General features: G+C 36.4%; 1 protein-coding gene across 1 annotated transcript; it reads left to right on the plus strand.

Moving 5' to 3' along the window:
- The first annotated feature begins 2,276 nt into the window (after positions 1-2,276).
- Positions 2,277-15,604, plus strand: LOC102777137 (immunoglobulin-like and fibronectin type III domain-containing protein 1). Its single transcript, XM_087841211.1, has 23 exons — positions 2,277-2,313; positions 4,945-5,067; positions 5,159-5,298; positions 6,306-6,405; positions 6,514-6,540; positions 6,829-6,874; positions 6,949-7,144; positions 7,420-7,533; positions 7,654-7,816; positions 7,921-8,193; positions 8,390-8,737; positions 9,213-9,337; positions 9,487-9,628; positions 9,922-10,215; positions 11,021-11,320; positions 11,702-11,878; positions 12,003-12,131; positions 12,268-12,576; positions 13,201-13,286; positions 13,392-13,584; positions 14,217-14,513; positions 15,076-15,402; positions 15,518-15,604. Exons 1-23 carry the CDS (start codon positions 2,277-2,279, stop codon positions 15,520-15,522), a joined length of 3,951 nt encoding a protein of 1,316 aa, XP_087697337.1. The 3' UTR covers positions 15,523-15,604.
- Positions 15,605-17,471: the final 1,867 nt, after the last annotated feature.

Genomic DNA, 17,471 nt, shown 5'->3' on the forward strand with positions numbered 1-17,471 from the left:
CAGTGCAAAATTGATATATCAAAGTGATGTCTTTCTGATGATCTTCTTGTGTGGTAGTACAACCTTTAATGCAATACAGTCAAAAAATCAATTTCTACAACAATTCTATGAAAAGGAGAAACATTAATTGATCTTTTGAGATCAGTCCTAACATTTAAGATCTCAACAATGAATGACATTTAACTGTGTGACTTTCCCATTTGGCTTCCCATGACTTACAAAAGACTGAACCTATAAATCAGGTCTGAACTACAGACACTGTGACACATCAAAGCTTAAGCTTTTTTTTTCTGGGTTGTAGATGAAGGTCAGATATGCTTTTTCACATTTTCAGTGTCTCTTTTATGGTCCTAAAAATAAAACACTGTATAAAAAAGCCTTATGGCCATAATCTTGATATAAGGTCCATTTTGTTCTAATTAAAAGCCTCTCAGCTCTATAGCCATTAAAATATTTACTGAACTAACTTAAAGATTAAAAATAACCTATACGAAGCATTTCTTTGGTTTACTATCCACTGTTATTTAAGGTTCCACTTTTCACTTAAGAAAATGTGTACTGAACTTGAAGTTTATTTTTAAATTAGACTTAAAGAAGTGCAGTCATCTTCTTTTGAAGCTATTATGAGCTGGATGACTAAGAGTCTACATAGAGATATCCCTAAGGAGTATTATAAAGCAAAGGAGCAGTTTTAAGCATTGATGGCATAAAAAAAAAAAAAAAAAAAGATATACAGGTTACTTCATCGCCTTATCACTTTGATATAAACACTGAGCTCTCTTCTATGTTTGGATCCTGAGCAGTTAAATTGTTGGCACAGCCACCTGACTCCACGGGCAGTTGGGTGGAGTGAGTCACTAGGTGGGATTTCACATTCCCCATTTACAGTGTCCCAGCATGTCTCCAACTGTCTGCACAAGTCACGCATCAAGGAAGTCAAGGAATTCCCAGTTTAATGATACATGAGAAGATGCTTGAAGGCAGGATTTCTCAAACTCTAGTTGCCCATGGCTCTGTTTCTAGGTGCCCTTGATTCTTGCCACACTAGCAGCTACTAGAAAAGAATGGTTAAGTGAGACTGAATATAACTGTGACTGCAAAAGAAAAAAAAAAATATTAAGACTTCTCATAATTTTTGCTGCAGTAAAGAAATAATATATTTTCTTCTAGATGTTTCCTTTATGAAATGTATTTAATAATCTCAGCTAAAAAAACTACTTACATGCAAAAAATAAATAGATAAACAAATAACTGATAAACAAAACTTTGTTCGAGTTTCCTGCAAACTGCTGATTATGTAGATATAAGGGAAACATAATAAAATACAGGATGAATTTGGTCATATATGGACAATATGAAGTATGAGTACTGAAAACTGTACCTTTTTTATCATGTCAGCAGCAATTTTCTTTCATTATTATTCAAGGCTAAATTTGTATAAAATGTATAAAACATAACATCCACTCACCCACTACATCATTAGTTACATCTTGCTAGAACTGAGTTTGGCTCATGTTGACACGATAGTATCACAGAGTTGGTGCAAATCCATGCAAATCTCCTATTCCACCACATCCTAAACCTGCTCTGCTGGATAGATATGGTGACTGTGGAAGCTATTTAAGTACAGTGAACTCATTGTCATGTTTAAGAAACCAGTTTGAAATAATTTAAGCTTTGTGACACGACACCTGGCTAGGAGTAGCTTCCAAAAGATGTGTACACAGTGGCCATAAATGGCTGGATATGCTCAGTGACAATACTCAGCTAGGATGGGGTGTTTTTATACAATGTTCAATTGTTTGAAACACTCTGGCCATTCTCCTCTGACTTCTAGCATCAAAAAGCATTTTCACCTAGAAAACCGAAGGTCACTTTTCTCTTTTTTGAACCATTCTCTGTAAATAATTTCTGAAATACTCAGACCAGCGTGTCTGCTACCAACAATCGTGCCATATTCAAAGTCACTTCAGTCACCTTTTTTACCCCCATTCTGATGCTTAGTTTGAACTTAACTTGGTTGTCTTGACCATTTCAACATACCTAAATGCACTGGTTTCCTGCTATGTGATTGGCTGATTAGATATTTCCATTAACAAGCAGTTGAACAGGTGTAACTAATGAAGTGGCTGGTGAGTAGATGTAAGGCTTTTTAATACTGATGAAATCAGCTTTGATTATAATGACAGCATTAGTTAACAGTGACAGTCTTTCTTTGTACTTTAGCCACACAAGGATCGCACCTCTGATCTGATAATCAACAATCAAACATCGCCATGAGTTCAAAAACAAACCAGGACCCAAAAGCCTTTGGTAAGTATGAAAAATGTGATATTATATATTATATATATTATATATTTCTAGCTTCTATAAAAACAGCAACAGCTGCTGAGTCTAGCAAGTCTACCATGGGAAGTAAAGGGATGGAGGTTTAGGTTCCTTTATTTGTACCCGTAAGTAGGATTAACTATCATTCAGGATCAGACTACTTAACTCTCATTGACTTGCTAATGTGAAACATTAGCAAATATAAACTATGGACAGCTATTCCCTAATAAAACAGAGCCAGAGGAGACTGAAATCATTAATGGTCCAGCTTTGTAGTATACCAGTGTTTCACAGTAGACAAGCTCACTGTTCTTATAACCTTTTGTAGGCTGCACATCCATCTGACCTACATCACACCTTGGGTGATCAGCTAATTCAGTTTAGATCATTCATCAAGCCTGGAGATAATAAAACCCCAGCTGGATTACTCAAGATAATTCTAAACTACAGACTGCAATAAATGTTTTCAAATATTACTGTTGTGCTGCAGTCGTTGCTGATTCTGCCTGTGGGTAGCTATAACAGAGAGCAGGCATTTCTGCTTCTATCCAGGATAAAAATGAACTGAGAAAACAAATGTTGCAAAAAAAGACTCGGAGCACACTTTCTCTCATGGCAACTGCAGGCAAATCCACTAAAAAACTGGAGAATCGTGTAAATGATGTCTATCGTTATTTTATGCATATATTTATCTCTTTTGATGTTTAACATGATGTCATTCTTCATTGTCACCTGTATCTGAACTGAACTGACCTTTTTTGTGTTCGCTCCACTGCTATGCATTTACTGTTTAATGCAGAAGTCCCTATGGTTATGACACATATTTAATTTTGGAAAAATTATATGAATAACAATTAGGATTAATAATTCCTTCTGCACTGCCATACAGTCTGCTATTCTCGCACTGAATAATTTGTGTGTGTGTGTGGGGGGGGGGTTTCCACTGCCCAGGGCCTATAGCTTCAGAATAATCCGTTTATATCACAGCTGGACTCCCATCTAGCTCTAAAGACATTCTAGGGATGCCTCATAAATGAGATATTTTAGTTTTCTTCTTCATAAGGAGGATAATCTGCAGAGTATACAGTATTGAAACAAACTGACATACACGTTCACTGTGATTTTACTTGTAAAGGTGAAAATAAAAAAAATAAATGAATGGACATTATAAAAAGTAAGCATATGGTTTAGCTGGGTTTACAGCAGGAATATCTACTTTATACAGTCAACAAATTCTCACCAAATGTCTTCCTGCCAAGGTCCCTGCTGCCAAAAATCCAAAAATTCTTCATGTAGTAATTGCTATGCAGAAAAAAAGCAAAAATGCTCTCCTGCTAGATTATGTCTAAATCAATGCTTCAGTTACAAGTTTATAAGAATCTTGCTTGTGTCCAGATGATATAAGCATGTGCATCAACCCCTTGACAGATTACACATAAAGTTTGATGAATATTAAATAAATGCCCTCAAACGATGTTAAAGCCACAGAAAAAAAATATGCAGAGTAGACAATCTCAAAGTGACTCACAGAAGGCATGACCAAAGAAGTTATCCCTGGATACTCCATGTCTGATCAGATTTGTTTTTTAGTTTAGTTTTTTTTTGTTAATTTCCTCCTCACTGAATAAATCTGAATATGATTGGTATCTCCATATTTAACTCTGGCATAGTTTGGTAACAAAAGTATGGTTTAATATAATATATTTAAAAAATATATTACAATGATGTTTAGACAGTTTGGATTATATATGCTGAATTATGTTAATATAAAATGTAGTAGTAAACACATACTAAATGTACAAGCCCCAGAGTGCTTAATGCCGCTGAGCTGAACACCATGCATTTATCTAAAACCAGCAATAAGTTAAATGAACTTAGTGCTCTATAACATGTCTATATGATTGGAATTTTGAATAAGAGCAAAAAAACAAACAGAAAACCCTGAATAATATGCTACGTGTCTTTTTGTTCTCACAAAGAACACAGTTAGTGTTTAATACAGTAACAGATCCTAAAACTTAGTCGATCTACTGACTTTACAACTCTATAATGACTTCTTAAATAGACACACTTACAACTTGTCCAAGACACAATTTTTATTGCAATTTTTTACAATAACAATTTCCTAGCATTTATGTTTTTCCATGCATTCCTGCTGGTTTATGTCACTTCTTGGTTAAAATAAAAATAAATAAAAATAAATGAAAACGTATCATGCTAACAGGTTAAAACCGTCTAATTTTAAAATAAAAGTCCTCCAAAAATCTATACATAAATTAAACATTTAACGAAAAAATTACATTAAATTAATACATTAAATTAATTAAACAACAAAAAAAATGTGTAGAATTTAATCCAAACTTCAGCTTAGTCAATAGAGTTTAACATATTTCAAGATCTTGCCATGACCTAGCTGTAACATTAAGAAAAGTAAGGAAATGGTGACCTCTTGTGAAATTCCAGTGTGAAACTGCAACTGTTCTAAATAATATATACTCTGCAGACACATGCATTTGTAACATCTATGTTTTTCTGTTGGTAGCAGGCTTCCTGTTCATGTTTACATTCATAGCATCAACCAGCTATGCTGTTAAACACCAAACCTTCCCTTGACAGTGGCTATCAAGAAAAGGTCCAGGGTTCCTGGGGTTATGATCACTCAGACTGTGGAGCAACTGCCACCAGGGAAATCGACCCCCGACTTTACCCGCAAACCAATTGCTGTGACTGTCCAAGAAGGTAGAAAAACAACCATAGCCAGTGAAACTGACAATAACAATAGAGCATAATTATTAACACCTGCATCACTGTCATGATTTCATTATTTCAGGTAAAAAAGCCTTTTTCAAAGCTATGGTTAGTGGAGAGCCAGCACCAACTGTGACATGGGGGCGTAATAAAGGTGAAATAGATGACCCAGAAAAGTACAAGACTAGATATGATGAAAGAGCTCGAGAACACATTCTTGAGGTAAGAACAAAATAAAAGGATTGGGCTAATGATAATTTGCCAACTTTAATTTTTCAAGCTAAACATTTTTAAAGTCAATAAATTCTTTTTTGAATATTCATTAACAATTAAAACAACAGTTGTAACTCTAAGTGTACAATATGCATTTATTTGTAAACTTGTAGTAATTGTAGGTGTCACGGACCTGCAGCTGCAGACTGTGTGGCGAGAGAATAAGGACCCAAACGCGGACACTTGAAAACATGAGTGGGTTTAAACAAAAGGGGAGCCTTTTATTTAGGCTGAATGAAAATCCAAATAGAAGTCAAATGAAAATTTAATGAAGACTTAACTAAACTGAGCGAACTAAAGCTAAACACTAAACACAGGGATTACGGAAAATGAGACCTGGACATGGATCGTGAAATGCAGGTAACCTGACAGGGTACAAAGAAAAAACAGAGGATGATTAAGAAGAGTGGAAACAGAAACATGGCTGGGAAAAATAGACATAACCACACAGGGGAAGCAACACTAAACACACTGAACATGGGACGAGAGACTGTCTATATAAAATAGGAAACACACTAGGATGCAGACTGAGACACGCACTTGACACAGGAGGAAAGAAGGCACATAGGAACAAGACGGACTGGGAAGTTGAAGGGAGGAGACAACAAGAGGGAAACATGGAAGCGAGGGAGAGAGGTAGCGAGACCAAACAGACACAACTGGGGAAACATACACAGAAGACATGACAGACTGATAATAAACTCGAACTTAAAACATCTTCATAATACGATGGAAGAAATAAACAACAGATAAACTCAAGCCTAAAATATCCTAATAAAGCAAAGGGTCATGAACCAAAAGGAAAACCCAAAAAGCTTGGTCACAGACCCCAAACCATGACATATGGTGCTAAAGCTCCATAACCAAGTTTAACTTTTTTTGGGAGATAGACTCAGATATTGATTCCACTATTGTCAAATATTTACATATTTCACGTGAGAATCATTTTTTGTCAGATAATCAACATCAATCCAGACCAAGCAGACACTTACAAGTGCTTTGCCACCAATGAATACGGAAAAGCTGTCTGCACCACCACTCTCAATGTCATTGCAGGTGAGCTTTAAAGTTAACAATAAAAACTGAGTTAAACAACTTTACAATATACCATGTCTGGTAATTAATGACTTCTTGTTCTATTGTTGTTTTCATGCATGTATGAAGCCGGCTTCAGGAAGAAGAGCAAGGGAGGTAAGAAAGCATAGTTTAACATGAACTGGTTTACTTTTTCTAATAGCGTCCAATCCACAAGTTTCTTTTTAGAATTACAGACTTTTAGCATATTTATTCTTTGCAAAATTTTACTTCGGTAGCAAAATTAGTTTCTTTTTTATTGCAAAATAGTAAAATTTAAACAAAAATTGACAGAGCCTTATAAGAATCCTTCACAATTAGATTTGGAAAAAAAATACCACAAAGTGAAAAAAGTGTCCAGATGGCAGAATTTTATTTTAAAATTTAAGTCAAAATTTCTTTCAGGAGGTCAGCAGGAACCACAGGATTTTAGATCAATGCTCAAGAAAACGTAAGTTCACATCAAAGTCAAATTATTCAAAATCTGTTCTGCGTGTTGTAATGGCCTCCAATGTCCTTTTTTAGTGTTGTTGTCACTAGGAAAAAGCAACTCCCACCACAGAAAGAGGGAGAAATTGATCCTAAACTCTGGGAACTGCTTATAAGCGCACCAAAGAAAAATTATGAAAAAATCTGCTTGGATTTTGGGGTTACTGACTTTCGGTGGATGTTGAAGAGATTGAACCAGATGAAGAAAGAAAGGGCAGACGAACAGGCAAAGGTACTGTGTAAATTAACAGTTGCACATGAATTCTGGATTTTGTATCCTGAACCAACAACATGTTGCTGAGTTTAAACAAGTAAGAAGGTTGACTTGCATCTTGAGCTTTACTTTAAAACCTGGTAGTTCATCCTGCTAAAGTCTGCTTGGTTATTTTAAATGTTTCTGATTTAATTCCTTCCATTTTTTCAAAACGTGATTACTTAAGCAGTAAAGTTTAAAACAAAACTTGCAGACACATACATTAGATAAAACTTCTTATCTTTCCTTTATAGGTTGTAGAGCAGCTGGACAATGTGAAACAAATTGAAGTGAAACCAAACGGAAAAGCTGAATTTGGATTTGACATGCAGCTATGGGATCCCAATAGTGCAGTTAACTTATACAAGGTGAATTTAAAAGCATTCTAAAACAGCAAAAAAATATATTTTTAATAAAACTTGCTAAATAATAATTTAATAATGAAAATAAATATATAAATAATAATGTTACTACTTCTGTCTCAAAAGGATGGCGTAATGGTTCCTTATGCAGATGATGAAAATTCAAAACATAGCCTTAGGAAAAAAGGAACAAATTATATATTTAGCATTAAAGACCCTCAGCCAGAAGATGCTGGATTTTACCAGGTTGATGTCGAAGAGGCAAATGTTCTTGCAACTGACTTCAGAGGCAAGTGAAACTACTCTTAAAGTTTATAAAACAAATCAAGTACACTTATATTTTGGAAATGAGATCATCTTGGGTTTCAAAATCTACCTTTTTTCCTCTCTTAGTGCCTGCAGTGGAGTTTGTAGACAAGATTAAGGATGCTAAGGCTGTTGAAAGTGAGGACGCTGTATTTCAGTGCGTTTTGTCAACACCACTCAACAGAATTACTTGGTCAAGAGAAGACTCCTCACTTGAACATGGGGACAAATATGAGATCACCGTCTCAGAGGACAAACTAACTCACACATTAAGAGTAAAAGATTGTGAAATTGCAGATAAGGGGGCATATTATGCCATTGCTGGTATTGCTTCCAGCAGGGCCTCTCTCATGGTGGAAGGTGGGACATTTTTCTTTTTTGTACTCACAAAGCACAACAAATAAAAATGCAAATGGTGTAATACAAAGACAAATAGTCTTGAATGTTTGATAGTTGTGATATTATTGAACCCGTTTTGCTCATCATTTACATTTTAGTCAAACCTTTTGACTGAATAACTGATTTGTTCTCTCTATGTGTGTCTACTGTAACTCAGAGGATCCAGATGGCCGGAAAGGTCGCAAGGGACATGATAATCTGTCTAACCAAGGCTTGGACAAGGTAGTCAATCGAGCACTTGCTGAAAAGAAAGCTGCAGACACACTCGGAGATGCGAAAGATGGGGGTGATGGAAGAGATGGTTTAGAGGCTGGGGATGGTTCAGGGGCTGGGGATGGTTCCAGTGGTAAAATTGGCGATGGTTCTGGTGACAGGGATGGTGATGGAACTGATGGAGATGATAAGAACCACTTAAGAAGCGAAGAAGATGATAAAGATACAAAAGATGATGCGAGTAAGAAGAAGCGATCACAAACTGGGCCCTTGGTTCCTGACACTGTCTTAGGTAAAACTCCTTACAACATGGTTTAAAGACTGAATAATGTATGCTCAGATTGCAGATTATTATAATGTCAAAGCTTTAGCTCAGCTGTTCTCAAGGGTTAGCGTCTGCAAATACTTGTAACTCGGCAATATCAGCCCATTTTCAATCAGTGCTTCAGGATGACTCCACTAAAGGTTCGATCAGATATAATGTTTGAGGCTTAAGTATCATTTCTATTCCAGGGGGAAAAAATGGACAAAAGTGAATGTGGTTAGATTTTTAGTGAAAGATAATCATACAATATACATATTTCCCAATCCCATCTGCTGTCCATAAGAAAGTGCATACTGTAATGATAAGGATTTTTAAATGAAAGTGTGCGCTTATGTGCTTTCAGTTTTGTCTCTATTGTAATTTGCTACTGATGTGTGATTTTAAAATAATCAAAACATAATTTGTTATATAACGTGATTATTTTTTACATTTTCACATGTAGATCGAGGTGTTCAATTTGTCAGTGGGCTATCAGATACAAATGCCAATATTGGAGAACGGGTGGAGATGTCCTGCAAACTAAGCAGTGAGACGTCAGAAGGGCGCTGGTACAAAAATGGGAAACTGGTAAGTTAAAGGAGTAAAACAGGAGTGTAAATTGACACAATTCACTGTATATGAAATTACTATAACTACAACTTTGTTCTTTTTCTACAAATAAGTATCATTTTATATAGTCAATCACTTTTTTACTGTTTATTTACTTATTTGTCTAGCTAACAAATGAAGATGGGGTAACAATTATCAAAGATGGAGCCTTTCACAGGCTGATAGTTGATTGCTGTAAAAAAGATGATGCAGCTGTGTACCGCTTTGAAGCTGAAGGACGTAAATCAGAAGCAACACTTAGTATTCAAGGTCAGAATATAATGAGTAACATGGCTGTAGCACAGCAAAACATATCAAATAATTAGTGCTGTCAGTGTCAATCTCGTTAAAATGACGTTAACACCATAACCGCATTAACACGGCAAATCTCTGTTAGCGAGTTACCGCAGATCGCTGCAGTGTCAACGCGTTAACGCGGTTTTGCCGTTGACAACACTTTAACGAGATTAACACTGACAGCACTTCAAATAATATAATAACACTTTTAAAAAGCTTCTCAATGTTTAAATAAAACACTTTTTCCCGTCTCTCCTATACTGAAGATCCACCAAAATTGGACCCTGATGCACTAGGAAATTTCACAAAGCCAGTCATTATAAAGGCAGGCGAAAATGCTGAATGGAAGCTGCCATTCTCAGGCCAAGCACCAATGACTATACAGTGGTACAAGAATGACGATGAGCTGCTGCCAGCCCTCAATGTGAAGATTGAAACGTCTGATACTGAGAGTCAACTACGCCTTATTAAGTGTCAAAGAAAAGACAGTGGAGAGGTGAAAATCAAAATAAAAAATGAATTTGGTACAACAGAGGCAATATCCAAACTTATTGTACTGGGTGAGTTTTCCTCAGATATAATCTGGCAGTTTCTGTGATAACAACAGAGGACATGTTAGACATAAACAGGCTGTGGAAAAATAACATTTTCTACTTGAGTGTGCAAGAGGTACACTGGCAAATGTTTCACAAAAAAGCCCTATGAATAAATAAATAAAGGCCACTGAAATGATAATGCTTTTAATTTTCCGGAGATAAATACAGCAATTAGAGGAGTATGTTTAGGAAATTATGACTTTGTAATAGCAAAAATTACAGGCATTAGCTTAATTGTTACATATTATCTGGCATAATGACCTGTTCTAAGTTGGTTCTCTATTATATTTACAGTTTGTTTGCTTATGTTGTGCTTTATTTACTTTATAAATTAAGTAAATGAAGCACAAATTATATTGTTCATAGTGGTGTGAATAGTGAATAATTTAGTTGGTAGCTGGTTTGAGGCCCATCCCCATGCAAGAATGGAGATATTGCTTTAAGAGCAGAGCCTGTCTACAGAGAAACCTGAGCAATTATTCACTACAGTCTAATTACCATAATGCATGAATTCCAGCATGGCCAACAGAACTGTACTGGATTGAGGCTTTCAACATGAAAATATCCATTTATTATCTTAAAAGACAGTCATAGAAATAAATCCCTACTTGTAAAATGACCGTGCGTCAAATAAAGGCCTGTTGCCTTAAGCAACTTAAGTAAATTTTAAAAAATGCCCTGGTTGCTATTTGAACAAAAACGGTATGGCAAAATGTAGAATGTGCAAAGATAAATGCCTCTGACGCATTTCTTGTCATGTTGTCAACAGACAAACCAACACCTCCACAAGGGCCTGTGGACATTATGGAAAGTGCTGTGACATCTGTTGAATTCAAATGGAAACCACCAAAAGACAATGGTGGATGTCCGATCGCAAACTACATCATAGAGCGACAACAAGTAGGGCGAAATAAATGGACAAGTCTTGGTGAGATTGCCGGCAACAGCCCAAGTTTCAAAGATTCAGATGTGGACCCTGGAAGGAGATACTGCTACCGGATCAGAGCGAAGACTGAAGAAGGTATCAGTGACTACCTGCAGACAGAGGACATACCAGCTGGTGTATTACGTAAGTTTTCAGTTAATGCCTTCTTCTTCATTACTTTTTCTTTGTTCAGTTTAGAAGGAAGTATTACAAGGCATGTCTTTTTAGTATCCAGGTGGAAACACTTTGTTTATTGCAGTAAAACCCTGACTAGCCACTAATAAAATGTTTTGGGAGAAGCTAAAAGAAATCCATAAATAATATATACAAAGCTATGTTAAATATATTAAAACACTGTCTCTGAATTTATGTGTCTAATAAATACTCTTCCATTTACACTTTCTTCAGTTTTCAGCCACCTGCTAATTATGGATGATGGAAAAAATAAAAGTAATGTTGAGAAACATGGCGTGGCAACATTGATTAATTAACTCACTTTCACTTTGTGTCATATATCCCCCGCAGGTTATCCTGGACCACCAGCTGTACCCAAAGTGGTCAGTGCCTTTAAAGACTGCATTAATCTGGCATGGAGTCCTCCATGTGACACCGGAGGAACCAAAATAGTGGGATACAATTTGGAAAAGAACAAGAAAGGCACCAATTACTGGAGCCTTGTAAATCAAAAGGGGCCAATTACAGGTATACAACTTAAATGCTGAGGCGCAGGACATTTAGCTCAAGAGTACAAATAAATGCTTGTGATGTACCTGCACACATCAGTGCAGATTTGTATTGATATAATTGCTCCTTCTGTTGTCTATAGATACAAAGTATGCAGTTAAAGACGTATTTGAAGGAGCAGCATATGAATTTCGAGTGTCAGCTGTCAACCTGTCTGGTGCTGGAGATCCCAGCATTCCATGTGACACAGTTATTGCAAGAGATCCAATGAGTAAGTTAATCACACAGACTTATGTTTTACTGTATTTGCAGGGATTTTTCAGTCATGAAAGTCATTCTTTAAACTAAATATAATTCTCTCTGCTGTGTAATATAAAAGCTTCACTCTCACCTTACTGTTATTGCAGAACCCCCAGGCAAAGTCACAGACCTTAAATTAACATCTTCCAATTACACGACATTTTCGCTGGCTTGGACTAAACCTAAGGAAGTGCAAGGGGTAGAAGATGAAGCCCAAGGGTATTATGTGGAGATCAGACCAATAGAGAACCTTGAATGGACCCGCTGTAATACCATCCCAATTACTCTAACATCCTACACTGTGCTTGGCCTTAAGGCAATGGCCACATACTGGGTGAGAGTAATTGCCACCAATTATGGAGGTGATGGAGAACCTCAGAGCTTTGATAATTATATCATTGCTATGCCTCCTCCTGGTAAGAAATGCAGTTTTTATAGTTTGGTTATTGATTATTTCTAAAATGAGATATATTTATATTTATTTTTCACAAAATGCCAAAGAAAATATGCAGTTTTTCTTCGAATACAACACATCTACAGAGAGGAACAATTGTCTCGAAAAAGCTTACAATTGTCAAAAAATAATGCTTGTATGCCATACGCCCATTTAATATCTGTAGATATACGAGACGGCGGGTGAGAATTGTTGTGACAAGACAGGTTATGACTGAAAACATCTGATAGGATTATAAAGCCCAGCATGGACAAAAAAACTGCGCTTCAAATGCATCATATCACCAAGCATAGCAATTTAAATCTGTAGTCAAACTCAAAGAAGAACTGTAAAAGAAAAACTAATGAGTGCATCTTATTAGTTGTTAGTTTCATTCTCACTACTAGTACAGGTTTTCTGTGTAGTTGAATTATGACTAAAATAGGGGGTTCTAACAATGGAATTAAGGTTAATTATACCCTTTGTGTCAACTATACACAGAGCATGTCCTCACAATACTGTAGAGAGATTAAAAATATAGAACTCCCTCAGCAGCTTTATGAATTACAAATTTAATAGTATTGTATTCTAAATCTATCCCTCACAGTCAAACCAAAGTTTAAAGACCGCAACATGAAGACCTTTGTGGTGGTGAAATCTGGAAACACTGTTCGCCTCAACATCAACTTTGAGGTATTGTTCCACAGGCTTCTACTCTGTTCACTGTGTGAGAATCTAATCAATGCTGTTAGTTAATATAGCAATATATTAATTTGACTCCTATGCTGTCATCTACAGGCATCTCCCATGCCTGAAATCTTTTGGTTAAAGGATGGTATTCCAGTACCAAAGCATGTAACCATTACCAACTCTGATAAAGGATCTCAACTCTTAATTCCTACATCTGAGAGGACGGACACTGGCATCTATACCATTACTGTCAAGAACATGGTTGGCCAGGAAAGCTTTAATGTTGAAATCAGAGTTACAGGTAACTGTCCAAGAGCCATAGCAATGGTTTGTCATTGTTAGGCTAAATAAGACCATATATTGTAGCCAAATTAGAGTAACACTATGAAATCTACTTATCCTGTAAGTTGGCTGGATACAGTTGCATGGTAATTGCAGTACAGAATAATAACTTAATTTGGTGACTTGGATTCTATTTGTATTCATACTACCATGGAAACGTATGATTTAGCAAATACAATGTGATTAAAGTAGGAATAGAATACATGTATTTATAACTTAATGTGCCACATAGGTTGTACTACTTTAAGATCAGATTAAAGGCATGCGACACTGTAGATAAGGGAATGCTTAAAGCCATAATCCTGTGACTGTAACAAAATACTCCAGTCCAATTGTCTCTCTGCCTTTTACTTTGCCTATTTCAAGAAATCCCTTTTTCCCCAAGCTGCGCTTATTGCTGCAGCTAGCTGTACCTGTGTTAAGAGTTTTACTTGAATGAAAATCGTTCTAATTCAAAGCCTATCCAGCAGAAGCTGTACAAAAATCTATTTCCTGTCCAAACCATCAAGGGTACAATTTAGACTGAAAATCAGGAACCTAGCCCTGCTATATCACTAAACAGTATTTTTAAATCTCTAAATTTTTCTCCAGATGATCCTAAACCTCCAGGTCCAGTGGAGCTGGAACAGAATATCCCAGGAACAGTGACACTGTCCTGGACTCCCTCTCCAGATGAGAAAAGGGATGACAGGCTGCACTACATGGTATCAAAGAGGGACTCCTTCAAACGGACTTGGAGAACAGTGGCAGACAACCTCTTTAACAACAAATTCACAGTTGTCAACATTTTACCTGGACGGCAGTATCACTTCAGGGTGTTCGCTAAAAATGACATGGGCCTTTCTCCTCCTTCCGAGTCCCCTGCGTTTGAAACCAAAAAGGAAAAAGGTTTGTTTCAAGTTTAATCGTGAAAACAATACAAAACTCGCAATCATTTTGCAAACTGTCAAACTAAATCACTGTTCCTAAGCTAAGCTAGGTTCTCAAGAAAGTGATGACTTCTTTAAACAGTAAACTATTAGATTTCCCTGACATTCATTCATTGTTAGACTGGGGTTTGAGCCACAAAAGTATAAAAATATTAATCAGATTGTCAATTAATAAACTAAATAAGCCCTTTTCTGTATTCAATACACGAGAATAAAATATGCACAGGCAGCCAATAACAGACGGCAAAACTGACAGTAAGAAAGTGCATGATAGCTCAAAATATGGACTCATCTGTGAGCTTAAATGTGTCTGCTCATTACCCATGGTTATTAAAGATAAATGCATAACACACTTTTATCACAACCTTTACTTCAATCTAAGAAATCAGATTTGAAATCAACATAATGTTTAAATTTCACTAATTAACACTAACCATGCCTTATCATAAGTGTCCCAGTCTCCCCTACTTAATTATTATTTTTGTTAAAATATAATTACTTTTTGTAATTCTTTGTTTCAGAAAAGTTCCAAGTAAACAGGCCAGAGATAAAACACCGGATCTTCGATTCTCCTCCCTCCTTTATTGTTCCCCTGAAGAGGCGTACAGCCCCACAAGGTTATGAATGCTACATGAGCTGTGCCATTAAGGGTGATCCAGCTCCACGTGTTACGTGGTACTGGAACAATATCAGCCTCAACACAAACACCAACTACCACATCACAAATGTATGTGGAGTCTGCTCCTTGCTTATACTGAGAGTAGGACCCAAAAACAACGGGGAATACAAAGTTGTCATACAGAACAAACTGGGGACTGCGGAGTCATCAATGATGCTGAATGTCAGAGGTATTCACAAGGTTTAACAATCATAATGTTTTTACTAAGTTGATTGCCTGTTGTAACATTTGAGTTTGCAGTATGTAGATTAAATAACCTTAGAGCAATATTGCTTTTTTTGCAGAGTGAAGACAAGCCACAGCTCCTGGGAAGAAGCTGAACAAACACCTATGTGGAAATAATATAACCAATAAATAAAATGTAATGGAAAATGTGGTCATTTTTGTTTAAATGGTAGATGTTGCAAAAATAGTTTAAAATATTGCTCTTTTTTTTATTCTGGAAATGGATCCAAAGCATTGTGAAAGAAAGACAGTTTGAACATTTCAACACAAATGTGAAGTGCCATTGCTAGTATCTTAAGATTACATATATTTATTTTCCGTGTTAAGGTTTGCTATGGCAAATCACAAAATATCCAGGTTAACTGTGTACTGCAACAAGTATGAATTATGATGAAACAGCTCTCTCTTGAGGTGAATGTGCAGTGTGACACCTGAATGCTGCAATAACAGAGTTAAAGACAGTCACATCAGATGGCAGAGAGATGAAAATATTTCCAGGTACAGAAAACATAAAAGACTGCATTTCCATCTTACTTCATATGTTTAAAATGAAAAGGCTTTAGTATTAATATATTAGTGTTTGAACTGCAGCAAAATGTTACAAGTCAAGCTCTTTCCTCTTTTATTGACCATGTAAATGTGTAGTTTCAAACATTCCTCAAAATCATATTTTGTAGTAATTTAGTGGTAATTAAGCTATTTAGGCTTATGACTTATAGGTAGATCTATGTTTCCAAATAGAAAATATATCAGGGAAAACATATGTTGCTGTAGCTCAGGAGGTAGAGCAGGTCATTTACTAATTGGAAGGTTGGTGGCATGCCAAATATCCTTGAGTAAGATCCTAATCCCAAATTGATCTCTGATGCATCCATTGGAGTATGAATGTGTGTGAAGGTTAGAAAGAAAGCACTCAAGTAGAAAAAGCATAGACAAAAGTGTCTGTGTGAATGAGGCAAGTTGTATAATGCACTTTGAGTGCTGCAGCAGAGTAAAAAAAGTGCTATGAAGTGAATTTAGTTCACAGAAGACACCCAACTCTGGTTAATTCCCTTTGCTGTTTCTACTGTGAAGTAAAAATCATACCGGCTGCAACAAGAAGCAGCTTCCACCTGTTGGAGAAACTAGTGTGGTGAATGCTAGTGTTGGTCCTTTGTACCTTTACAGTCAGGCCTCTGAGAAGAGGGATGTATGTGTAACATCAGCACAATCTTAACCTCCTAAGACCTGAACTCTTCCACGGCATGCATTTTTAATTTCTCTTTGATATTTGGGCATATTGGGACCCAATGAATGTAAAAACAAAGAATTACCAGATTTTATTTTACCTTATTTTTGTTTTTATGAAAAATCAGATCCACATATGAGGATATTTATTTAAAATTTTGATAGAACAGTAATGTCCTCTTAAGTGGATATCAGGCCCTTGTAGAGCAAAATTGAGTATTTTGGTCTAAATAACCCAAAATGTGATGTCCACATATGTGGACGCCAGGTCCTAGGAGGTTAAGAAACTGTATTTACAACAGCAAAACCTCCAGCAGGTGATGGAGATCACAGAAGCACTTTATCGCCTCTAATCAACCGGACTTTTAATTAATATTAAGTACTTATAATATAGTTACTTATTTCATTTAGCGTTATCCTTCGGAAGTTGCATTAAAACACACACGCACGTCATATATACACGAGTTTAAAAACAAGGCACCAAGATATAAATAAAATAATGGAAGCATTGCAGTTTCACTTCATAGATAAACGTGTAACTGTTACGGCTCTAGCAAACTTGTTATGTGTTTTTGTGTGTCCCGTTTTCCTTCTCACCTGACTTTGGCCGCCATCCGGTTCCCCCGAGTAGCCAGTGCACAGCTGGGTTCACTCAGCAATTAGCCACCCAACAGTAAAAGTTGTTGAAGAGCTACTCACTCCTTCGGCGTGGAGCAGCTTCAGTGCTGTGGTGAGCTTGGGCGTCTGAGTCAGAACGCCTGGCCTGTAGAGGCCTAAGCTGAGGTG

The sequence above is a fragment of the Neolamprologus brichardi genome, chromosome 5 (assembly GCF_056152115.1).
Source record: "Neolamprologus brichardi isolate AB-2024 chromosome 5, ASM5615211v1, whole genome shotgun sequence".
In the NCBI taxonomy this organism is placed as follows: domain Eukaryota; kingdom Metazoa; phylum Chordata; class Actinopteri; order Cichliformes; family Cichlidae; genus Neolamprologus; species Neolamprologus brichardi.

Excerpts from the sequence above, each read along its gene's own strand:
- LOC102777137 (XM_087841211.1), top strand. The coding sequence starts at position 2,277 with ATGAGTTCAAAAACAAACCAGGACCCAAAAGCCTTTG. Across the intron at positions 9,338-9,486 it reads GGTACAAAAATGGGAAACTG|CTAACAAATGAAGATGGGGT; the intron begins GTAAGTTAAAGG and ends TTATTTGTCTAG. Across the intron at positions 10,216-11,020 it reads ATCCAAACTTATTGTACTGG|ACAAACCAACACCTCCACAA; the intron begins GTGAGTTTTCCT and ends TGTTGTCAACAG.